At 40.3% G+C, this 26,691-nt stretch overlaps 1 protein-coding gene across 1 annotated transcript in view; it reads right to left on the minus strand.

The window, feature by feature from the left end:
- Nucleotides 1–8,600: 8,600 nt before the first annotated feature.
- Nucleotides 8,601–26,691, minus strand: part of LOC142161160 (hexokinase HKDC1-like) — a 39,750-nt gene continuing 21,659 nt past the window's right edge. The window contains exons 8-18 of the mRNA XM_075216468.1: nt 25,872–26,027; nt 24,176–24,409; nt 22,557–22,861; nt 21,341–21,489; nt 20,712–20,831; nt 17,077–17,172; nt 15,987–16,086; nt 14,225–14,408; nt 13,060–13,215; nt 10,785–11,018; nt 8,601–9,311 (exon numbers count right to left, since the gene is read on the minus strand). Coding sequence (XP_075072569.1) covers nt 9,158–9,311; nt 10,785–11,018; nt 13,060–13,215; nt 14,225–14,408; nt 15,987–16,086; nt 17,077–17,172; nt 20,712–20,831; nt 21,341–21,489; nt 22,557–22,861; nt 24,176–24,409; nt 25,872–26,027 — 1,888 coding nt within the window. The 3' untranslated portion in view covers nt 8,601–9,157. The remainder of the gene's footprint in view (nt 9,312–10,784; nt 11,019–13,059; nt 13,216–14,224; nt 14,409–15,986; nt 16,087–17,076; nt 17,173–20,711; nt 20,832–21,340; nt 21,490–22,556; nt 22,862–24,175; nt 24,410–25,871; nt 26,028–26,691) is intronic.

A 26,691-nucleotide genomic window follows, 5' to 3' on the forward strand; every position in this document is an offset into this window, starting at 1 on the left:
TACTTTGTCAGGTCTAAATTACACACAAGGCTACCAAGTGAGAAGCCTAAAGCTGGACCAGTACATGCTTTGTGATTGTATAACTTCACAGTATCACTGGCTATTGGTCACATATTGGCAGGTTGCCTTGATCTGCCCAGTCACCAAATGCATAGGTCTGTGGTGCAATTGGTCACATTAGGCCAAACTATACTGCTCTGATTGTTCATCAGTCAGACCAGACAATGACATCACAGGGAGACCCATGCAGTTATTATAAACATTTATCTATATAGTGCCAGCATATTCTATAGCGTGTTACAAATGGGAAAAAACACAGTAATAAAAATGACTGGGTATTAAGAGACAGAGAGGTAAGAGTGCCCTGCTCGCAAGCTTACACTCTGTAGCACAATAGGAGTTACATACATAAGGTTAAGCATCACATATTTCATATTGATCCAGCCAGAAAATGTTCTTTGTGGGGTTGTCAGGGACCGTTCTCGTACTGTCACTAGTTGCCAGGGACGGCTGCCTGCCTCTTCCATGTGTGTGCGTCCCGTTGCTAGCAACGGGACACTTTTTTTTCCTGTGTCTGACGCTGCGCGCACACGCGCAGTTGGAGCTATGTCTGACTGCCTAATTTTCTATGCCCAATCAGGGCTAGGCCAAATATATAAATGAGTCTCTGGCACCATTAGGGTGCCAAAGTATTGGTTCACACCAGCTCCATTATTCTTCATTTGTATCTGCTTCCTTTTCTGGTTTATTGCTGGCCTGATCCAGCTTGCTTCTTGACTTCTCCTTAGATCATGTATTGGTACCATATTGATTTGACTACAGCTTGTTCTAACTATTCTCTGAAACACCTTTGTGTACCTCGCTACTGGTTGATTCTGACCCGGATTCGTCTGACTACTTCTTTCCTCTCCTGTCGCTATGTCGATGACTATCTCGGAGAACAGCGACCTGCGCACCCTCTTGCAGTGAAGTCCATACTCCTTTGCGGGGTTCCCTGGTGAATACATGGGGTGCATTAGACTCCGCTCCTCCTGTTTAGTTGTGCTAATACCGGCTAGTGGCTAATCGTGCATAGCAATTGTGACAGCATAGCAATACTCTGGCCAAATGAGTGGACAAGATGAACCATCTGCTCGAGATCTCCTGCACCTGCTACATCTCATCCAAAGGGTAGAGAAGCAGGAGTCCAATTAAGCCCAACTACTACAATATATCCAGGGGGTAGTGTCTCATTTAGACTCACTACAAAGCTCCGTTCCCTCACGCTCTGCACCGCCAGCCGTGTCCGCGACTTCTTCTGGTTCCACTACTACCACCAGCACTATTGGTTTCAGAGGCATTCCGATTGTGACCCTAAGAAATGCAGCAGATTTCTTAACCAGTGCACCATTCAATTTGAACTAGCCCCTAAGAACTTCACGTCCGAAAGGACCAATGTGACGTTTATAACCTCTCTTCTCAATGATCAAGCTCTTGCCTGGGGTTCCCCTCTCTGGAAACAAGACTATACGATCCTTCAGAATTCCACCATCTTCATTGAAAACTTTTGTATAGTTTTTGACAAACCAAGCCGTGTATCCTCAGTCTCTTCCAGTCTGCTAACCCTTTGCCAGGGGTCCCTCATTGCAGGCCAGTATGCTGTACAGTTTCGGACCCTAGCCTCAGAACCCAAATGGAATAATGAGGCCTTAGTTGTCACCTTTCGGCAAAGGTTGAGTAACCGTATTAAGGATGACCTGGCCTCGTGTGACCTTCAAACCTTGATGATCTCATTTCTCTCTGCATCAAGGTGGATACCCACCATAGGGCGTGTACACAAGAACGACACCATACTCCTCATCCTTTTCGTCACTTGTCTTCTCATTTTCAGTTGCCTACTCCCTCACCTGAGGAACTCATTCAGGTTGGCCGCTCTCGTCTCACTCACGAAGAACGGGATAGGTGCGTAGAGAACCATCTATGCCTCTACTGCTGGGATCCCGGTTACCTTCTCTCATCCTGTCCTAAAAGGCTGGGAAACGCCTCGTTCAAGGCGATGACATGGGGGGTCATCCTAGGATTCAAGTCCCTCACTCCCTACTCTCTGAGATAATCAGACTTCCTTATACCTGTAAGCCTTCTCTTTCCGGACGTCCCACTAGTCCCACTACAATTGACAGCTTTTGTGGACTCCACCAGGAACTTCATATACACCAATCTGACGTCTGAGCTCCATCTCCATCTCACCAGAGGCTTTGCCACAGCCTCTGGCACTGGCTGCGGTTAATGGTAATCGAGTCTCCAACTGTTCCATTACCTGCATCACCAGTTCAATTTGGTTGTTAATAGGAGCCCTCCACTCTGAGTGGAAAAGTTTCATAATCCTTTCACAGTCCGTCAATTCAATTATTTTGGGCCTACCCTGGCTCAGGGCACATTAACCGCAGTTTGACTGGCTTCAAGCTCGTCAACTCTTGTGGACCTACCTGTAAGCAACACTGATGGAAGTCTGTACAGCACCTCAGAGATATGTTACCTGTTAAACTTATCCTTTCAGTCAGCTCTCCCTGAGGTTTACTTCGACTTTCTTGATGTATTCAGCAAATTCGCCTCCGAATCCTTTCCACCAAAGCGGCCTTGGGATTGTCCCATTGATCTCATGTCAGGCAAAAACATTCCCAGGGGGAGGGTATATCATCTGTCTCTACCTGAAACTCGAGCTATGTCTGAATACATTTCGGAGAATCTTAAGCAGGGCTTTATCCGAAAATTATCTTCTCCAGCAGGAGCGGGTATTTTCTTTGTAAAGAAGAAAGATGACACTCGTAGACGCTGCATCGATTACCGCAAGTTAAATGATATTACAGTCAAGTACCGCTATCACTTTCCCTGATATCGGAACTTTTTGACTGCATTCATGAAGCAGAGATCTTTATTAAGTTGGATCTCAGAGGGGCCTATAATTTAATTTGAATTCGCCAAGGTGACGAATGGAAGACCAATTTCAATACCAGGGATGGGCATTATGAGTACCTCGTAATGCCCTTCGGTCTCTGCAATGGTCCAGCAGTTTTACAAGAATTTATTACTTAAATCTTTCTGGATCTCTCGTACCAGCCTCTAGTCGTCTACTTAGATGATATCTTGATCAGGATCTATCCTCCCATCGTCAACATGTTAGAGAGGTCCTTTCCTGCTTATGTAAGAATCACCTGTATTGTAAGTTAGAGAAGTGCCTTTTTGAACTTCTTCAGGTACCCTTTCTTGGTTATTTGGTTTTGGGTTACAGGTCTTCAGATCCCAAAAAGGTAGAGGGAATCCTCAACTGACCCCAATCCACCAGGCTAAAACCTGCTCAGTTTAAAAGCTTCATCGGTTTCACCAACTATTCATCAAGGGATTCTCCACCTTAATTTCCCCCATTACTTCCCTCACTCGTGAAAGGAAGACAAGTCAAATCCTGGCCCCAGGAGGCGGTCCTTGCCTTCAAAGCCTTAAAAGAGACCTTCTCAGCTGCTCTTATCCTGAGACAACCCAATCAACACAAGCCGTTTTTCCTCTGTGGGTGTGTGGGCCATTCTTTCTCAGAAGAATTTCTCCAGCATGCTTACCCCCTGTGGTTTTTTTTTTGTACAGGAAATTCTCTCCTAACGAGGTTAACTACAGCATTGGGCATAAAGAACTCTGGCTATCAAGGTTTCTTTGGAAGAATGGTACCTTCTCGAGGGAGCTCTCCATCCAGTTACCATATTTACTGATCATAAGAACCTCATCTATCTACAGTCCGCACAATGCCTAAACCCTCTGCAAGCCCTTTAGTCACTATTTTTCTCAAGATTTCAATTAATTTTAACCTTTCGATCTGGCTTGAAAAATTCTAGGGATGATGCCCTTTCCAGATCGTTTGACTACTCAGACACTTGTTCTTCCTCTGAACTTAAAACCATTATTTCTACTTTTAAAATTCTGGCTTTGACCAAACCCTCTGCCAAAATATCTCCTGTCGGTCAGATTTTTGTGGATCCTCACCTCCGCACCAAAGTGTTAAGATGGGCTCATGACTCCAATTGCCTTCTTATCTTGCCATTATTGGTGGCCCTCCTTAAGTTCTGATGTCCACAAACACGTTCAGGCCTGTGAAGTTTGCGCACAACACAAAATCCCCAGGCGATTTCCAGCCGGCTTTCTCCTCCCTCTTCATGCACCAGACTCTCCTTGGACCAGCATCAGCATGGACTTCATCACAGATCTTCCTAACAGTTATGGCTATAATTTCATCTGGGTGGTGTTGACCGCCTCTCCAAACTGGCCCACCTTGTCCCTCTCAGGGGATTACCCTCTGCTGCTGAACTGGCTCTTTTATTCATAAAGAACATATTTCGTATCCACAATTCTCCCCTTGAGATTATCTCTGATGTTGGGTACAATTCATTTCCAGGTTTTGGAGGTCTTTTTGTAAACACCTCGGGATCAGTTTGAAATTATCCTCCGGATACCATTCCCAAACTAATGGCCAAACAGAACGTGTCAATCATGATTTAGAGACCTTTTACATTGTAACCGTTTGGAACATCAAACCTTCTAGAGCGATCACCTTCCCTGGGCGGAGTTCACACATAATAACATGAGTCCACAGGAATCTCTCCTTTCTTTATCATTTTCGGTAGATATCCTGTTTTACCAACGTTCTTTGACATACTTGACTCCCCCATACCCGCTGCTTAGAATATGGTCTGCGATTTCTCCCAGGTCTGGACCCATGTACGAACTCAGCTTCAGCAGCCTTCCGAGCGATACAAATTCTATGCAGATTGTCACCTTAAAAATGTTCTAGTTCTCCATGTGTTTGACAAGGTGTGGTTGTTTATCCGCAATTTCAAACTTAAAGTACCATCCCTGAAATTTGCACCTCACTATATTGTCCCCTTTTACATTTCCCAGATAATCAATACTATTACCTATAAACTTCAATTACCCCCCTCTCTCCGAGTACATAACTCTTTTCATATTTATTATTGAAACCACTTGTGCTCCCTAGGGAATCCAGCCCAGGGCTGAACAGTCTAAGTTTGGTTAGTCCTTATGGCAGGGGGACCCCTGCCGTTTGTCCCCCTGCTATAGTGCCGCCAACCCTGGCTGGTTTGCCTAGTGCTGGTAAAGTGAAAATCGGGGGGACCCCACACAAAAATTTTCCCCGATTTTCACGGGACCAGCACTAGTCAGGCAGCACTAGGGTTAAGCTGGAATAGAGGGGGGACCCCACACTTTTTTTTAAAAAAAACTTTTATCTATTCTTTCACATTTTAACACTGCCAGGGCAGTGTAACAGTGATGTGTTTGTACAACACGCTGCTATCAAGCAGCGTGTTGTATCTGGCGTGTTTTGAAGCAAACTCTCCTGAGTTTGCCAACTTGCAGCTTCATACATTTGAGAGCTGTATAGCTGCAGTGGCAAACAGTCGGAATTTTGATCTCTGGCGATTTTGCAAATAGCGATTTTGACAGAAGCACAACTCTGGCGATTTTGCATGAAATTTCAGCTTCATACATCTCCGAGTTTCAACTCTCCCGAGAAAATCGCTGGATTTGCAAAATCGCACTTTGATACATTTACCTCTTAATGTTGCATTTATGCCCTTAAAGCTGTCACTACAAGATGAATGTGCTATTGATCAATTGTGAGAACAATCTGACTTACTTTATGTATTATTATCGTAGATTTGTAAGGTGCCACAGTGCTCCGCAGCGCCATACAGTAGAGAAAACAGTACATACATAAAACAGGGACATACAAGGTAGACAAAATAAATGCAGACATGAAAACAAAGGGTATGCTCATTAGAGAGCTTACATTATAAGTGGAAGAGGGCACAGCTGAAAAAAGAGGAGTAAATGTGTTTCAGAGTGGAGATTGGGAAAGTTGTGAGGGTGCATTAGTGTGAAGAGTGTTATCAAGGATAAGTTCACCTCTAAAAAAAGAGATGGGTTTTCAAAGAGCATCTAAAGATTTGAAGGCTGTTGGAAAGTCTGATTGAGCATGGTAAGTGGGGAGCAACACGGGAGAAGTCTTGTAGGTGGGAGTGAGAGGTGGTTACCAGAGACGAGGTCAGAGGTAGATCTAAGAGGGCAGGAGGGAGAGTATTTCGATATGAGATTTGAGATGTATGCAGGGGTGTTATTGAGGGCTTTGTAGGTAAGGGCGAGTAATTTGAATTTGATTCTGGAGGACAAAGGGAGCCAGTGTAGGGATTTGTAAAGTGGTGCAGCAGATATGGAGCCATGAGAGAGGAAGATCAGTCTTGCAGCAGCATTTAGGATGGATAGAACTGTGGATATATGGGTGTCAGGAATGCTACATAGCAGGAGGATGCAAGAGAGATTTGGTAGCATGTTGAGTAAGAAAAGGGCATATTCTGGCAACGTTTTAGGTTGTAGTCGACAGGACTGGAAGAGAGTCTAGATGTGAGGAATAAAGCAGAGAACGGAGTCAAGTGTGACACCAAGGCAGCGGGCTTGGGAGAATAAGGAAATTGTGGTGTATTGACAGTGAGGGAGATTTGAGGGCAGGTGGTGACTCTGGCAGGAGGGAAGCAAATAAGCTCAGCTTTGGACATGTTGAGCTTTAGGTAGCGTTGGGACATCCATGTCAAACATCTGTCAAAGAACTGTTTACTATTAAGACTTAGGAGTAGTGTTAGTTGTAAGTTAATTTGAACCAAAAGTTTGACCTGTGTAAAACCTGTCGCTTTTCCATGCACATTTTGCGTCCATATTTCTAGTTGCACGTATCTTGCCCTTAAATCCATTTGCGTTTGGAAAGGTAGGTCAGGACCTTTTACAGGCAAGTTCCGTAAGGGCGTGCAGATGCAAGTCAACCACACATCTTAGAGATGCTTATGATTTTGACTTGAATGCATTTAAAAGTTACTCCTTTTAGGAAGTGTATCTTTTGGAGCCTCATAGGTCTGGTGCAAGTTTACACAATGATGAGGATGACGATGATGCCCTGAACAACCATTAGCTCTTCAGGGGTTGTGAAACTACAAGCTCAAGCATGCTATGCCTGCTGATTTCCAGCCAATAGCTGGCAGGGTATGCTGGGACTTGTAGTTTCACAACACCTGGAGAGCTAGAGTTTGTCCAGGCCTGCTCAATATATTAGATTTAAAGTTGCGAATATCTTAAGATAGGTGGACATTCTCTGATTATCCCCCTCCAACAAACAATCTCCATGGGACTTTAGAGCACATAAGCAGAAAGTCTGGGACATACATATCTGTGATTTACCAATTTCCCAGTGCTTCTGTCACAGGACTCATCCATGGAACGGGAAAAAAAGACTCTTAAATTGCTTATCTTCAAGATAATCAAAATCGGGAGTATCTCTAAAATATAAATAGTGTTGCTCAGTTGTTTTCAGGCTCAAATTTAACAGTTGTCGTTCCACTGTTTATCCAAAAATAATAATAAAATACATGTTGTTTAAACATTTTGGCTTTGGAGATAAAATAAAATGTAAATCTTGCCTGGATGATTGGATTATTTAAATGCAGATCCTAAATAAAGATGGTTTTACAAGTGGCATTCATTTGGTGTGTCGTGCTCCTGGGTGCCTGACACAGCTCTTGATAGATTGTGGCTCAATGATGGAAACAGTGACTGTTCTATTGTGTGGCTAAGGGAGGGAACGGTATTTGTGTATTTTTCGAAAGTCAAGGATATGCACTGTCTGTTCCTAGCAACTAGGTAGGCCTCAGCCCCCTGGCATATTGCAGAGGGGTACCCACATGCCTATAGTTGTTAGAGTATATCTAGTATATAGTAGATCTTTTAGAATGAAGTTACCCCTTGGTTGAAGATTATAAATGGAGCAAACCATCTCCAAAGAAGTGATATTCAGTCCTGGATATTAATTTAATGAGGCATTCTGAAAGAGATTACAGAATGAAGTAGTATAAACCTAGAGTCTAGGGATTATGTACTACATTATTTTTAGTTTCCTTCTTCAACCAGTGGTAATACCTTGGGGGTTGGAATACATTGGTAAGATTCAGGGGCAGGCTGGGCTGGGGGCAGGGGGGGCATCTGCCCCTCAGGCCAGTCCCATAGAGGGTTATCTTGGGCTGGGTCACTGGGCCAGCTGCAGTTTTTCCCATTAAAATAGGCTGCTGAGTTGAGTCTTGCCCTCCGGGCTAAAATTTTCCAGCTCTCCCCTGGTAAGATGTAAAGTGCTGTGCATCTTATATACAGGAACTCAAACCAAGGCAAGCTTTGTAGGTTGGTATAATAAACCAGGGATTGGCCTGTGAGAAAACACCTCCCTGTACATTTACTGTGACCCACTCCAATAAGTTCCAGGTTGGTTTCTCCTCCTAACTACAAAAATATAGACTTGGTGCAGATCATCTATATACAACACAATTGTGCTTCCTTTTATACTGAGGGAGTTTCTTGGTCCATCTGCACAACGGATGTGCACAATTACAGCAAGGTGACATAAGACGCGTTACCTGTACAGCTGCACAAATTATCAGCAATAAATCACACAGGAGGACAGCTGGGCAGCTGAAAAGTTGCAAATATCACAGTTATGAAAACTTAGCTTTTATTAAATTTTGTTAAAAAATCATTATCACAGTGTTCAAATAAAAACACAGGTGCAATCTTATACAGGATATTAAGCCAAAATAAAAATGCATACATAAGCTAAAACAAATAAAACTGGCACATGCTTAGAATATATCAATGCGAATACTTTTACTAAAAACTCCTTAAACATAGGGAGGACATCTGCAAAACCTGTCGGACAGGAAACATGTGCTGTAACCCGTAGCAACCGGATTATACATGTTATTTATTGTACAGTAGTTTAGAAAATTAAAGCAAACATCTAACAAATACAGCAACTTTTCCTTTGCGCCAGGTGTCATAAATGCCCCTAATAGAGGAAGAGGGGTGGGCCTACATTTATCAGTCATGGACAATAAAATATATGACATGACGCAGTTTCACATTCCCTTTTGTAGCCCAGAGAGTCACAGAAGAATTCTATGCATCCGTGATTATTTTTTCTATTATTTTTAACTATTTGTCATGAGGCCTATAGTTTTTTTTGAATCTTGGCCGTTTTGTCTGTATAGAAATTCAAAGCATATCATATCTTATTGTAAGCCAGTTTTTAACTCTTTTCCTCGCCCTCTTGACTGTGAAATCGTTTGGCCACTGCAGTGATAAGTGCGGCTCCCTTCCCACTCCCATCTTCAGAAAGCATAAATGTTACGTCACACTCTGGCGACAGTCTCTTCACCGTCTCCTGCAAAATCCTAGAGAAACTAAGAAGGCAAGAATGTATTAATATAGCACACAATAAATGATATTCTAAAGTTATCAACATTCTATTTACTACAAATCCCCATAACATATAAACAAAACACATGAAATGCGTCAGACATACACCCACATGCTCATAAACACAACCAAGCCATAGGCACAAGAAAAGTTTGTTATTGTTTGTTTTGATAGTGAAAAACACATTCACTATTATGTTTGTTAGGCTTGATATAATACAGCAGATATAATATCTCGCTTACAAGTGAAAGTAAAAAAATACGCCTGCAAACTCCTGTAGTACTTGCATGATCAATGAAGAAACCACCTATAAGCTTCAGAGGTGACTTTGCAATCAGAAGCAGCTAGCTAGTGCTGGTGACCACCATCATCAGTATGAAGTTGCACAAACGCTCAGGCACCCATAATTGGTATATATCATTGACAGTCATTTCTGCGTCTCTTGTGGGTCTGTATCTGTTCATAATAACTCAAACATGCCCTAAGTGTACTCAGCCTATGTCACACTGCCCCTAGCCCCCCCCCCCTCTCCCCCATTCCTCCTCTCCAGTCGTAAGCAGGTGCAAATATCAGATGAGTGCAACTCTGCATACCTGTGTGGCTTTTTTGTTGGCAAACGCAGTATAAGCTTGCAGACTTTACGCTACACAAACAGGCGGAGATCCAATTGACCATCAAGCCAAAGTGTTTATGTATGGGGCCATGGGCTGAACAGCTTTGTTTAGAACTTTTAGACACAGGCATAGAATTTTTCTGCAATATCAGAGAAACATCATACATGAGACATTGATACTGGCTGTGACTTTGTTGTAATATTGTGGTGTAATTGGTGTAAATTTTCCAAAAACAAAAGCATAGACCTCACTGGAAATCCAACTGGATTCAAGTGGAAATTAAAATTATATGGGAGGGAGGTTAGTAGTGTGCCCAAAATAATCACACATGTGTTGCAGTTTGCCTACATGGACAAATGACCACATCTGTGGAAGATCTGAAAAAATGTGGCAGCTTATTTGCTACTGGGGCTGAATGACTGAATTGTAAGGGTCCCGTTGTATTTTGTCAGTCTGATGACAGTCCACATTAGGACTGTGGTAACCTGTTCATATTTTAAAGCCTGTCCATTAACAATCAAACCATATTTTATTACTCGGAAGGATCATTGATGTTGCTTTCATAGATTATTGTGCATTTATAGCATGAGTCATACAAAACATTACCTTTACCCCTGACAATTGCCTAATGGTCACTGCATGGGGAACTATATACTCTGAAATTAACCACGTTACTTTACAGAAAAGTTCAAACACTTATAGAATATGTCCCAAAACATTTTATAAACAGCAGTTCCTCAAAACTGTAACTAACATGGATAATGTTTACAGTCCTCCAAGCAAAAATAAATTGTTTGATGTTTTAGCCCTTTGAATGTGTTTAATTATAGAAATATAACTTACTGTGGGTGTAACTTGTACAAGGTTCCATCAACACCGACAGTAACTTTGAGATGGTCCAGACCACGGTTTTCTCTAATTTTATCTACAACAGCAGACAAGCCGGCTCCACATAACTTTGCTGCTCTCGCCGATACTGCACCACAAACTTCCTTCACAATTATACTATCATCACATGTACTGTCTAAACCAAGCTGCTGGAGGATCTTCCTGACCTGGAGAAGAGCCAGACGATCACTGCACAAGATAGTAGAAAAAAAATAGTAATGAGTGTAACTATATACATAAAATATAAACTGTATATACTAATAACAGTAGCTCTAAATGTTATAATACAGTAATAAGGAATAATTATCTGGGTACCTCATCATTTTTACTAACCTCCTTGACACAAAATTTCATCACACTCGTTATATGGATCTAGGGAGTACTAGTGAGTGTTTTGTTTTATATTTTTGTTTTGTTTCATTATTTTATAACCCAGGGGGTTAGATGGTCATGAGTGCCGGTACCACCTAATGTGTAATGTTTCACCAGGAATCGCTGCGTTTGGCTGTAAAATGACGCGTTTTCCGTCATTACATCACAGGGGCGGGGCCAAACTGATGCAAATTTCCAGAGCCCCGCCCCCTGCATGCCCACCTTCCCACTGCAGCTCCCGGATCATACTTGCCATAAGTTGGCAAGTATGAAAAAACTTTACACTTTGAGAGGCAGAACGGGAGAGGGCAGGACAGGCAGGTGTAACTTGAGTACAGTAAGGGGGTGCTCATGTAGGTGCGACTGAATTAGACTTGGACACATCCCCAGATGCAGTTCTGAGGAAGCGTGTCTCTTGCAGGTATTGAAGGGCTGGTGTATCATACATGATGGTGAGAATGGCCATCAGCCACACTATGTAGCCGCTTCCAATTGGCTGTTTGCGTATGACCGCCAGCTGATAGTAGTTAATTCATCAGCATTGCAGCCTTATTATATCAATTTGTGTCTTTCTATTCACATAACTAATTTGTCATATCCATTTGTACAGATAAGACAATTACCTAATTAATTTTTAAAGGGGTAAACAACAGATGTGACTTTTGTTTTTATTAATAACTGAAGACTCTCTCTTGACACTTTATTACATTATTATGTTGTGTACAGGGACAGAATGCAACTTTTACATTTACTACTAACACTGTCAAGCCGTTCTTGACACGATTGTTGTGCCTACGTACACACGCTTGTACTCCTGACGTACATCAGGCTGAAGTATTACTGTTTTTATATTGGACGCATCATGAGATATGTGCGACTCTATATACACATATAAAGGGTTGGGTACTCTTTAACGGTGGCGATAATTCCGACACCGAGGAGTACTACACTTAAATTCTGAATGTGGGAAAAAACGATTGTAATATGAGCAGACTTACCTCCAAACCGACGCTGTAGATCTCCGATCGCAGCAGGATGGTGACTCGAAGTTATTCCGACTAGTCAGGTGTTCGTCAGTAGATTTTAATGTCATCGCAACCTGTATCACTTTTAATTTATAGCGGCAATGTCGGGTTAAGTGTTTAAACACTTAACCTGCGGGGTCCTGACATTGCCGCTTTAAATTAAAAGTGAAACAGGTCGCGATGACGTTAAAATCTACTGACGGACATCTGACTAGTTGGAATAAGTTCGAGTCACCATCCTGCTGCGATCAGAGATCTCCAGCGTCGGTTTGGAGGTAAGTCTGCTCATATTACATCCATTTTTTCCCACATTCGGAATTTAAGTGTAGTACTCCTCGGTGTCGGAATGGTGGTAATCGTGAAAACGATTCCCACCGGATGTAAGTACCCCCTGTTATGTACATCTTTTTCTGCAAATGGTTGCAGCACAAAATGCGTCCAACTGTCAACAAGGGCTCATGTTTGCTATGGGTAGTACTGTCCATACCGCTGTTTTGCATGTATCCTACAATTATTATCCTTCTATCAGACTGTACAATACCCATTACTTTATTTGTTTACTTCTTTGTATAATTTATTTACTATATAACCCCCCCTCCATACATTCCCTATTTCCTTTATGTCCTCTCCCTAAAATAGCTCATAAAAATCACTGAAAGAAGGCAAGAACAATTTCACTGACACATGCACAATTTGGGGGATGACAGAGAGGACCTGAACTGTAAGCATAACAAAACAACACTTACCTTTTAAAAAGCTTAACTTATTAGGGTACAATTTAAAGGTATGTTAAAATATTAGCAGATCAAGAAACTCAGAACACGTATAATAACCTTTCAATCTGAGACAGAAATTTAGTTTCAAATATTCCTTTAGTCCTTAGCCGTTCTGAGATTTGTCCACGAAATAAGAGGCCACATTTGGTTAGGTCAATCAGAATCTGTCTTACAATTTCTCCCAGGTACATTCCACTGGTCATCTTTTCATATCTATGTGAAATATGTATATAATTAATTAGAAGATAGTTGGAGTCATTTAATAAGGACAGAACAAGTTCAATAAAATATTAGGTACAGTGCCGAACAAAATCGCATGATAAAAAAATATCAAATAAAAAAAAAAAATGTTTCAAAAAATTTTATAGGACAAACTCTTTTCAGCTCTAGTTTGTGAGCTCAACACAGTGAGATACTTGTTTCTAAGTTACCACTTTGACTGCTAATGATGAGCAAGACTTGACCTGTATTGGCATCCAAAAACTGTGAAGGGTGAGACCCACACCCCCTGCAGTAGGAAAAAGTTTTCTTGTAGAGGGTATGACCCACTAGACCAGTGGATCCCAAACTTTTTAAGTTCAAGGCATCCTTTCGGTCTCTGTATTTTTATCACGGCACCCCTAAACCAAAATCATTATCAAATAGTCCCCCGCCTTGCTTAACACTGGCCCTGGTCTAGGCACCCCCTTGAGATCGCTAAGGCACCCCAGGGAGCCTAGGCACACAGTTTGGGAACCACTGCACTAGACAATAAGCACTTAAAATGGCAGGGATAGGTGTACTCTCTTTCACAACCACCATTCCTTACCCTTGACTTAGAAAAACTTGGGGTTGCCCTTGTTTTGAAGGTGAAAGACCCCTATTTCAAATGATGATGCCCTTATTTAATTATTGCCTGCTGAGATGTATAGGAGAATGCACTCATCGGGTCTTTTCACATAGATGATTTATTACCAAAATAGTCAATGTTTCAGTCAACAATATACAATAATTTACAATATGCAAGTTAGAATTTGAAACAAAACAAGTCGTTTGAGATTATCCTAAAGTGCAAGTGTGTTTTACGTTTACTGGATTATGCATTCTACCATGGACATTTTCAAAATTAACATATCTTTATTATTCTAACTCATTATGGCCACCCATTGCATCATACAAGTAGGTGGGTCAATATGAAAAATGAGAATAGTATAGGTAATTCTAAGACATAAATGAGTTTTACCTCTGTTTGCCAGGATTTAGTGACTTCTCATCCACCTGTATGTCATACACTGTTTGAATGTCAGACAGACAGCCATTATCTCCAAATCCTCCCCATTCTGTGTTAATGCACATTTTCCCTTCATCTCCATCTGCAAACTCAATATTCTTCATTTCTTCCATGTAACATAAATTGCTCCCAGTACCTGGGGAGAAACTTTTCTCTCAGACCATCTTGTAAAACACATGGAACTATATGTATATGGCTCATAATCTAGTCATTTTATATTCAAGATGGAAACATTACCAATATACTGACTCAGATGTTTTATAATACGAAGCTCTCAATAGTAATATTATATACATTTTAAGAAAAAGCTCAATAGTTCTTTCAATGTGTGGCCTTAAAATCAGAGGGCTTGATTCATCAAGGAACGTAAATGCCAATTTTGTGCGTATCATCCGCAATATTTCATCTGCGCATGCCCAAAACCGTAACATACACAACTAAACACAGCAAAGTCCTATTCATCGTCATACGCCAAGGACATTTACTACAGCCTGTGATTTCTGGGAGGGCCTGTAGTCAATGTACAGTATGGGCGTGCCAAATTAGAGATTATCTCTTGCTCCAGCTAGAGGGCTAGTCTAAGTCCTGCTCAGTAGTGATGACAGTCATGTATGCATGCTATAACATGTGTTTACAATCAGGAGCAACTGTAAAAATATGTTTTATGTTCAGTAGATAATAAGATCATTCTAATAAATGTTTTTCATTAATGCTTAATTTATTAGCAGGTGATATTAATTGAATAGTTTTTCTTCTCGTTTATTTTGTGAATGTATATTTCACATAGGTATTGGATGTATCCTGCAGTGTCTTGTGTAGTGGAGCTGAGCAGACTTTCACCTGCCTTTATCAGCGCACATATCTTCAGATCTGGTCCTTGAATTTGGGAGTACACAGAGCCGATTTACATGCGTTTAAAACAAACGCAGGTTGTGCTCAGTATGCGTGCCTTGATGCATCATGCCCAGAATGTTTAGGATACTTCATAGGCTTTGACAGACTGATCGGTTCAAGAGACCACTTCTGGGGGCGCCATTATTTATTTATTTGTTTTGACTCCCGGGGGGCACTGCTATTTATTTCTTTACTACTGAATGCATCATTATTTATTTTATTACTACCAGGGGTACTATTATATATTTTCTACGAGGTGCACTACTGGTTATTACAGATATAACAGGGACACTACTAGCTTAGTATTTAACACCAGGAGCAATAACATTTTTATTATGATGGGGGCATCAGTTATTTGTTTAAGATGGGAACAACATTTGTATTTCACACGTAGGGACATTTTTTTACTTTATTTAATTAGTTTTTCAGTTCTGACACAGGTTAAATAGCTCAAAATGCGTCAGTTTGTCACGCGGTTTGGCAAACTGCTGCTTGATACATTGGACGGATTCTATACATTTCATGTGTGCAAACCAGGATTGTGGTTTTAGACCATGCAGTATTTTAAATTATGCCCTTGTTCTGCCGTTAACCTTTAGTAAAGCACTTTAGTAAATTTCCCCCATAGAGTTGATTCAAAAATAAAAACATTTACCTACGTAGAATAGCGACATTTTAATGTGACATTAATGTGACAACTTAATGTTTTTATACTTTTTGTATTACCTAACTAATGTGTCAGTGAAAATTCTGGAGAACACCTGGGGATTTTCTTAGATTATCTCATATGAGACAATATTAGGATTTGCTGCACATTTACCTGCGATGAGCCCAATCTCACAATCTGGATCTTCATAGCCACAAGTCATCATGGTCCCAACAGTGTCATTGACGATTGCAACAATATCCAAGTCAAACTCCTTCATAGCAGAACAGAAAGTAAAAATATAAATAAGTATACAGACAATGGAAAATGAGCACAATGTATTAGAAATCAGCTTTGGAACACAGGTACTGAGGGCCAGATCCATAGGTACTGAGGGCCAGATCCATAGGTACTGTAATCAGCCATGTCCCCTCACAGCAATGATATACAAAGCGCTTAAATTCAGTATACTTTAATGTTTATTTTTATATTAGGGCAGCATGGTGGCTAAGTGGTTAGCACTTCTGCCTTACAGCACTGGGGTCATGAGTTCAATTCCCGATCATGGCCTTATCTGTGAGGAGTTTGTATGTTCTCCCCATGTTTGCGTGGGTTTCCTCCAGGTGCTCCAGTTTCCTCCCACACTCCAAAAAAACCCCATACTGGTAGGTTAGTTGGCTGCTAACAAATTGACCCTAGTCTGTGTCTGTCTGTGTGTGTGTGTGTGTCTGTGTGTGTGTATGTTAGGGAATTTAGACTGTAAGCCCCAATGGGGCAGGGACTGATGTGAGCGAGTTCTCTGTGCAGCGCTGCGGAATTAGTGGCGCTATATAAATAAATGGTGATGATGATTATATTAGTATTTGTAGAGCCAGTTCAAGTGAAACATACTGTTATTTGTTATTCCTTCTTTAATTGTGCCATAGTATTACTATTATATTTACATCATCCTATTGCCTACCTGCCAACATGCCGCACCCCAATCTCCCAAACTAAACCATTAAACCCTGTGGACAATGCACATGGCAGTTACATTGGTCCATCCAACACTCAATATGAAGTCTGTGGTTATTATCCCAGTTTTGTGTTGGTTTAGTCACAGCAAAAAATTAAATATAAATATACAATAAAAAGTGATAATGCCAGGAAAGCATTTTTTTCAGTTGAAACCAAAAACTGGAATCCCTAAATATAATATACAATATACAGCAATATATGACTTTATCATCTTTCAATAAACATGAAGTACCTGAGACATACTTACATTCCTTCTCTTAATGGCTTCCCGCAACATATCTACTACATCTTCTCCTTCACAGTCAGTAGCTTTGAAGCCTTTTGTCCATCCAACCAGTGTTCCCTATCAAACAATGGTAAGAAAAACTGTAGCAATTTTGAATTCTGAAATATTTTGAGCACCATGTGAGACGCATCACTTCATACAAGTGATGAAGAGGTATTTCATATGGACTTATCTTCGTCTTACAATCGCAGGTTTTTCTGATGATGTCTCTAAAAGTTGATAGAACTGTACTGTATATATTGCCAGGTCTGTGGCTGATTTTCCTGTGTCACCAACGGTGCGTTGCTACCCTCTTATAGTCTGTGTCTATGCACTGTCTGAGGTTACAGATGAAAGTGCTACAAGCTTCTATGTGCTTCTCTCAAGCACTTACTGCTGCACTTCCTGCTCGCAACCTCCAGAGAGTGAACACATTACATGGAGGTTCCAGAAGGTCAGAACAGTGCACTGCACGGTGCTCAGGTAAGCAGAATAATGGGGATGCTGGGGCTATACATGTGTGGGACTGTATACAGTAGAGAGGCCCCTACAAATTGGGTTGTCAATAGGTGTCTGTGCATTGAGAAGTGATCTTTGCATTTAGTGAGCTGTGCTATTGAGGCCTCTGTGGAAACTGACTGACAGTGAGGGTTTGTGCAATGGGGGGGGGGGGGGGGGGGTGCAATAGAAAGAGTTGGTATGTAGTGGAAGGATTTTGCAATGAACCAATGAAGATTTCCTTTATCTTGAGAGGAAAGTGCACTATAGTCATGTGTTCAGCACTGAGGAATGTGGGAGCAACAAAAATGTTACCTTATCTATGGCCCCAATTGGTGCTAATCCAGTTCTGAATACTCAAACTAGTTTGGTCCTTAAACATTGTCCCTGGTAGGATAGTCATGTTCTCATCCTGCTTCTATCTCTCTTATCACTAGCAGGAGTCAAATGATGGAATGTAATTCTTTATTATGCATATTGACTTGTACTCCGGCTGTTTTAAAATAGTAAAATAATATATAAATAACAAAACATCCACCAGTGCTTCCTGGGTGGGGATAGGAACCTGCAGATTACATACTAATAAAAGCTCTTGTAAACGTTTTATTAGATGGCAATACAATCAGATGACACATACAATACACATGAACAGCTGTGTTTGCTGCTATAAGACTAATTCTCTAATGTTTTGTGGTGACAATTCTTAGCAATGGGCAATGTAGTTATCCATTATACAAAGCATTTGTTCTCAGCAATAAAAACCGTGAAGATGGATTAGAACCGTGTGCCAACCTCAGGTCAGTTTTTAAGATACCAAATATGCCAATGTTTTCAGCATGTAGATTGATTAGACCACAGGCTTTATGTTTAATCCCAACATTGTGGAAAGGCCCCCAATTTCTGTGCCTAGGACAGCAGAGCTACAGGAGCGGCACTTCACATCATTGTTTCGACTTCTTATTAATTTGTGTATTATTAATCTATTATAATTGGAAAATTGAAACATGATAACTGAAATATTAGCTCAATTAGGGCTGAATTATTCCTATATATTTATGTATGAATGAGATATGTTGAACCACAGAGAGCTACAGTAGTAGAGTGACATAGCATTTATGTTCATATGCGTAGTAATCTCCATTTTTAATGTTTCTTTTAGTGTTTTGCCAAGAGTGATTATAAAGGGTCACCACTTCGTCAATCTACATAATGATTTATTAATGTTTTAAGATCTTTTTTTAGTCGGAGCCCAAAACAAGATGCCAAGCCATTTATGATGGGTTGACGTGGTCCACTCTCTGCAAACCACATGTGTAAACTAATACATAAACTAATTATATTCGTATGTCATTTTACTATTTTGTGCAAATGACCAGTTTTCTATTCCATTTGCTTATTATCAATAACAGCTATAAATAGAAAAGGGTAAAGAAATTCATATTAAGTATATTATTCATTAAAAACGTAAGCCTATTCACAGGCTCTTTTGTGGATTGAAAAAGTGGAAACCTGCAGTGCACATGCTATTTTGAGCACATTTCATGCTCCTACATTTGTGCGACTGAAACCAGGTTTATAGGAACTTTAGCTGCTGTCGCCAGAGGAAGCGGTGCCTCTCCATTAATATTTGCAGATGAATGCACAAAACCAGGCGCAGATTTTCCGAGGGCAGAGCCAAGAACTGTGAGTGTGAGTGAGCGCACACTTTGAAGTGTGCTAGGTGTTAATTCGCCATATTTTCAATGCCACCACATGTCAGATTCCCCTATCCAATATAATATATCACTAATATTCTTTATAATTCCTCAGCTTTGTTTAACAAGATTTGGCTCCTATGGATAACTTATTACAAAGCTTTGCCTGCTTTTTGACACTACCACTTTTTTTTTTAAAATGTAGAATTTCACCGCTATAAGATACCTCCTTCTTTATAATATTTTCAGATTGGGTCTGTGTGCACCTCGTTGGCTCCCCTCCCTGCCATCCAACCCTTGTTTTACCCTTACCTGTCTTGACCTCTTTCTTAAAATGTCTTTACATGCATGTATATAAACACAACGAGGTGACACAGGAAAGACAGATTTAGGGATATAAAAATGGAAACAAAATAAATCCTCTACAGGTCATTTATGAAAATGCAAAACTTGAGTCTCCAGAGCACGTGTCACTTTGAGAATTCATGCACCTATTTTTATATGAATGTATCCGGTCTTATGGGGAATAGAAGGTGGGAAAAGTCGGAACGTTCCTTGCTGCGTGCAGACTAGATGCATCCACTTATTTTTGCAGCTGTATGAAAAGGACACTTTATGCGGGAAAGCTATTTTTCTAGACACACTGTGACCTGTGTCACGCTAACATTCAAAGACAATAGTTATAAAAGCAATCCCATTGTCACTTCTCTAGGAGAGGAAATTTCACAACCAGCAAAGGAAGGGGTTCTTTACAGTAAGGGCAGTCAAGATATGGAATTCATTGCCAGGGAAGGTTGTGATGGCAGATTCAATAGATATGTTTAAGAAAGGGTTAGACAAATTTTTAGCGGAAAGGTGTATCCAGGGATACGACCGTTAATTTAAAATAAAGGATAGTAGTGGATATAGGGTAAAAATTGGATTGCAATATTGAGTCTGGGGGGATTTTCAAAATTGAAACAGATGGGCGGTTGCCTACTCTGGATTAATTTCAAATATAAGTGCAGGATCGCAGGAGATCCAAAATAGGTTAAACTTGATGGACTGGTGTCTTTTTTCAACCTCATCAACTATGTTACTATGTTACTATTTAAGACATAAAGAAGGCTACATTGATCAGTGTTTTAGGAGGTAAACTGAAAATGCAATTATAATGGGGAGAATTGTGCAGTGTTCCTCTTTCCGCTGGGCACAATTCCAGCCTAACCTGTAATACTAGGCTGTGTAATGTAGTTGAAAGATGTGGACTGTAAGTATGCAGTTGGACTACTCATTGTTACACTGGACATGGGCAATTAGGGGCCCTTGCAAAAATAGAAAAGTATTACTAGTCTGCATATTCTGCATTTCATACATGACCTTTCATACAAGCCTGTAATTAAGGTGATTATATAGCTCCAGAGGATTTGAGACAGACAACCTTACCTTGTCAATTCGATCTTGTTTACAAGGAAAGGAAAAGGTGAATCCCAGTGGTAGCGGAGCACCTTTAATTCCCATGTAATCTAGGAAATCTGCGATGCATTCCACAATATGGTCAAACAACTAGAAAACAAAATAAAATAATATCTTTGAAAGGCCATTAACTGTACCCCTCACATATGTCATATATAATGTTACATTTTTACATTAGTATTCTGTTTTGCACACAAGTTAAATACTGACTGTTTTTTTATGTAGCACACAAATATCAACTTTAAATTTCAGTGTACAAATAAGCTATCAAGTATTTGTGTGCTACATGAAAAAACAGTCAGTATTTAACTTATGTGCAAAACAGAATACTAATTTTCACCCCTTGTATTGTAACATGGTTTTGTCCAGGAGACTGAAATAAGAAGTTTGTTAAGTTAAGATCCTTAATGAATCAGAACTCTGGACTTCCCATATCTCTGTTCATGCATGTGTCAGGAAGCCAGTTCCTTCATGCGCACAATGACAGAGATTGGCCAGTGAAGCAGTAAGTAACTTTTATAGCACTGTCCAAACTTAATAAACAGGCACAAAAATGATTTCCTAATATCTGATGTTCCACAATGTGTTTGCACTGTTACCTCTTCACCAGTCCCTTGCATTATTTCCAGAGGAATAGCAAAGATCTTGTTGTACATTTTCACATAGCGTCTTCGCCCACTTCTGATTTTGACCAGCAACACTCGGAAGTTTGTTCCTCCAAGATCCAGAGCCAGAAATTTGCCTTGTTCTAAAATACAATTGTATATTTCAATTTTCTCACACAGTGATAAAGTTGCAACACATGTATTCAGTTCTGGCATTATACTGTTATGAAGCATTATTCACAATACTTATTATACATGTAAGGCCTGAGTCATTAAGGAGAACCCAGCATAAAAAGGAGTAACTTTGCACCTAGGCAAAACCATGTTGCATTGGAGAGGGAGGTATATTTAAAATGTGGGGATAGATTTATATTTGGAATAGGGCATGTTCTAGATCAACTTTAAATGTCAGTGTAAAAATAAAGCTATCAAGTATTTGTGTGCTATATGAAAAAATAGCCAGTATTTAACTTATGTGCAAAATAATAAACTAATTTTCACCCCTTGCATTGTGACTTGGTTTGTCCCAGAGAACATTTACTCCTTTTTTTTGCCTTACTCTCGGTAATGACTCAGGCCCGTAATCTCCACATTTGTGTAATTAAGGCCTAAAATACGTATTTGTCCAGTTCAATGTGTGAAAGGAACTATTCAATCTTCCCCAGAGCTACATTGGTGGAGGATCATCTTTGTTAAACAACAGCCTGTGGAATGGGTCACCTTTTTGCCACTGTCATAAACAGGCTTAGATTATTGGAAGAGCCATATAGGTTCAGAGCTAAATTAGCAGAAGTACAGTGTCAACATAATGGTCCCTGTTTATTTTGGATTTGTAATACAAAATATTGAATGTGTAATTACTGGAAAATATTTTTTTTTTTAATATTGCTGGATGTGTTTTGGCTTGGGGCCACAAAGGTGGGTGGGTGGCTTTTAGGTGTAAGGTAAATAAGCAGCAAAAACAGCCTATGGGGCAAAAATCTTAAATCTGGACCAAGGATATTGTATAGCTACATCTTAATTTTTAAGTGGTATTTTTTTAAAATTAAAACTTTCTAGCACTGCGTACTCAGTGTCGTTACATGAATACTTGTACCCCTGCAAACATGCAGATTAAGATCTAAGGCAGATTATTTTTTATTTTGTAGTGTGCTTTTAAAATAAATAGATTGTATATAACTGGAAAATTGATAACAATGGAATTTCATACCGGACCCATCTGGTGTCCCATAGACATACGTCGGTAACATTTTCACTGTAGCAGAGTCATGTGTTTCTTTCTTAAGTCCATATTTTAGCTCTTCCATCATTCTTACTTTAACATCTGCAAGTTTCTCATCTGTAATGCGGAACAAGTCTAGAACCTCATCGATTTGCTTATGTTGTGAGAGCAATCTGCAAGCCACTGCTGTCACCATAGCTGCTCCTTTCCCACTGCCACTTTCTGAGAGGAGAAACCGCACGTCACAGTTAGGAACCAGTCTCCTCACAACCCTGTGGAGACGTTTAGCATATCTGAAAAACACAGGAGTCTGGTGTTATTCTCCATTTGCTCAGGCTGTTTCTATAAGTGTCTAGTTCAATTTGAATCCAGTGTACTGAATGCAGGGTTTCCCGAACTTATTCGGGTTTCTCCAAAACTAAAGATCATGTGACCAGTTGTTATAAATGGCCAATAGAGAATCATCCGTGTATACTACACCACGGATGTTATTCATTAAGAACTTGTAACTGAGGAAAGGTTCAGTACATTATTAGGGTGACTTGGCTATTTTGGGAAATGGTATTAGGGTCCCTAGTTAGAAGAGGAATATTTTGTCCCAAACTGTTAAATGCCAAGAGGCACACTTATTATTAGTGTAAGAACGATCATGTTGCCTTGGAATTCAGCTCTCTTTGATCATATATAAATTAATCAATCTAGAGAAATTGACATAACTTATGTATTCAACACTATAAACATCACAAAGCTTTTATATGATAAAAAAAAAGCACATGTTGGACTTTTGTCGAAGTCAGCTAATTGGATAAAGTCATTTCAATTGATATCTAACAACTCGATCGTCTTTGTCTGAAAATTATGCATATAGCATGCTATGGCATGGAGAAGCGTATCCAGCCGCAGCACGTAGCAACAACAGGTTTTACACATTTACACACATTCACACGAACATACACATTTGTAATTAGTAAACATTAATAGTAGTTGCAACACATAGTGATTTATGTCAAAATGTAACAATATTTACGGTTAATATTATAAGTTAAATACATGTTAGTGAAATCAAAGATTCAGGTTACAGGAAACATGTCATGTTTAGTATCATTTTAATCCCCTATTTATCCGCAGTTGTCCGGTTCATTCGCCGAAGGGATCACACATTGCATACTCTAGTTAGCGATGATAGGGAATAAATGTTTAAAATGATATTGTCTGTGTAGTGTAAATAGACTAGTTTAAACTGGATTCTTGGCGGAAAAATCGGACTGCATCCTTTGGAGAGCTGACCCCCATCTTTGGATATTTTCGTTTGAACTGGCCTATGACCTGCATTACACTGGACCCTCCTGAAGCCTGGACCTATAGAAGCAAGCCAAATCATCTGCATTTTTTTACTGTATTCACTGACTGTATATAAGCAGGGGCTATGGACCCAGTGGACAGTCCACTTGACCACAGCCTTCAGACCTGAATGACTGTACACTGGATCCAGGGCGCCTGCGATAAGTAAGTGAGTAACATGATATGATACGGAATGTATGAACTTGTTTATATGATATGATACTTACTGGGGTTACATTCTATTGTCTGCATGATAGAACACTTACTGGGGGTGGGTTCTATAAACGGTACCATCCATTCCAACAGTAGTCCTCATCCTCTCTAACTTCTTGCTCTCCCGAAGTCGTGTGAGGATGGCAGCCAGAGCAGCTGCACACAGGTTGACCGATCTGAAGGAGACTATAGTGGAGACATGCTGCACAGCAATACAATCATCTTCTGATGGCTCCAGGTCAAGGTCCAGTAATATCTGTCTAGTGTTATACAGCCCTTCATTATATCTGCAACAGAGAATCAGAGATTACACAATCATTTTAATTAGCAGAAGACACTAATGTTTGAGGACATAGTGTTACGTGGGTGGTCTAATTTTGCTGAATCCACCCAGATCTTTTCAGCCCCATACTCAAAAAAATTGTCCTTTGATCCAGCCTCTCTCTCTAATTACCGCCCTATCTCCTTCCTTCCTTTTGCATCTAAACTTCTGTTTCACCTCCTTTCTCTATTCTCACTCACTCATTGACCCACTCCAATACGGTTTTCACTCCCTCCACGCCACCAAAACTGCCCTCACTAAGGTCACTAATGACCTTTTCTTCGCTAACTCTAAAGGACACTTCTCCCTCCTTATCTTTCTTGACCTCTCTGCTGCCTTCGATACTGCTGACCACTCCCTCCTTTTGTAAACTCTCAAATCTATAGACCTCTGTAACACTGTCCTCTCCTGGTTTTCCCCTTACCTCACCAACTGCTTCTTTTCAGTCTCTACACCTACCCCCTGTCCCTTACCTGTTAGAGTTCACCAAGGATCCATTCTTGGCCCCCTGCTGTTCTCCCTTTACACCTACTTCCTTGGTAACCTCATTCGCTTTTTGGGCCTCCAGTGCCACCTGTATGCTGATAACATCCAAATCTATCTTTCATTCCCTGACCTCTCCCCTTCCCTTAGCCTACAGAATTAAACAAACTCTTCACCCTCCCACACAAAGCTCTCAACCAATCCCTGCCCCCTACATCTCCAAACTCATCTCTACCAACACTCCTTGCTGCCCCCTCTGCTCTGCCAATGACTGCCACCTCACTTCTTTACTGATTACCTATTCTCACTCCCGCCTCCAAGATTTCACCCAGGCTGCTCCCCAGCTGTGGAACAATCTCTCATGTCCTATCAGGTTAGCCTCTACTCTCCAAGGCTTCAAGCGTGCCCTTAAGACACATTTCATTATTCAAACCTAACAGCCTTCCTCCCAACTCCCTTATCTCGGCTTTCACCCCACTCCTCCAATCAATACCACCCTATTTGTGTCTCCCCCTCTCCTTTAGGATGTAAGCTATCACGAGCAGAGTCCTCTTTCCTTGTGTTCCCCTTCTAATATTCCATCACCTTCTGCACCTCTTGGCCTGCTTCCCTAGCCCTGTTTTCTCAATCTCAGACCTACTTCACTTTGTTCATTACAATCACTCTCACTCATTGTCCCGTAAATAATTTCATCTGTGTTACCATGTTATTAGTGTATTATTTGTTTATTCCATATTTCTGGTCTTTGCATTTTGTTTTCATGTATCATTTAATGTGTTATAGATCATTGTGTTCTGTATTTGTCTTGTACGCTGCTGGAGATCTTTTGTGGCACCTTTTCAATAAAATATATTATTATTACTAATATTTTTTTTTCCTTCACCTTACATTATGCATGCAGTTGTTACATATGCCTCAAACACACATATAGAACATCTTCTTACTTCTCCATGGCAGCCACATGACTTGTTTCTATCTTTCCCTTGGTGCGGAGAGCGTTTGAGATATTACCACCAAACAGCAGGCCTTTCTTTGCCATCTTCAGCAGAATAAGTCTGACAAGTTCTCCCATGTACAATCCACTGATCATCTTCTCAAATCTAAAAACAGTGGACAAACAGTAGCATTTTTTTTCATACGCTAAAAGACTTTCTAGTATGGTATAGCAATATCCACTGTTTCCGCTGTCTGCAAAGTCAACAAAACTCACGACCTAGGTACCAGTAAAAATTGTATTCTCAGTTCTATCAAGAAATATTTTCTAACTAAGACAGTTATTTACAAAGAAATAATTGTGACACAGTAAAACACCATAATAATAGCAATATTTATTTCAAGTATACGTTATGAAGCAGCAGAACTTTTACAGGTGACTACTTGTTATTAAATTGCCTTCTAGTAAAATAATGTTATAGGGTAACAGCTGAGTTGTTCCAAAACAACAATGATGGTGAAGAGAAATGACCAATAAGTCTGGGTAATTTTTAAACAATAACAAGAGAATCAGCAGTACAAACTATTAGGGGCAGATTCCATTGGCCGTACTTTATACAGTAAAAAGAAACGCTTAGTTTTGCGCGCACCTCTAAGGGTACTTTCACTAAATAAATCACAGCGTAGTGTCTTGCCACCTTTCCGGAACACTAAGTGGCAATTTTTTTTAGAATTGATATTGCCCCTATGTGTTTTGAACATAAACAGAAAAATATTGCCTACTTTTAAGCACCTTACTGCGTACTTTGCTTTATGGCAATTTTAAGCCTA

Source organism: Mixophyes fleayi, chromosome 6, assembly GCF_038048845.1.
Source record: "Mixophyes fleayi isolate aMixFle1 chromosome 6, aMixFle1.hap1, whole genome shotgun sequence".
Classification (NCBI taxonomy): domain Eukaryota; kingdom Metazoa; phylum Chordata; class Amphibia; order Anura; family Limnodynastidae; genus Mixophyes; species Mixophyes fleayi.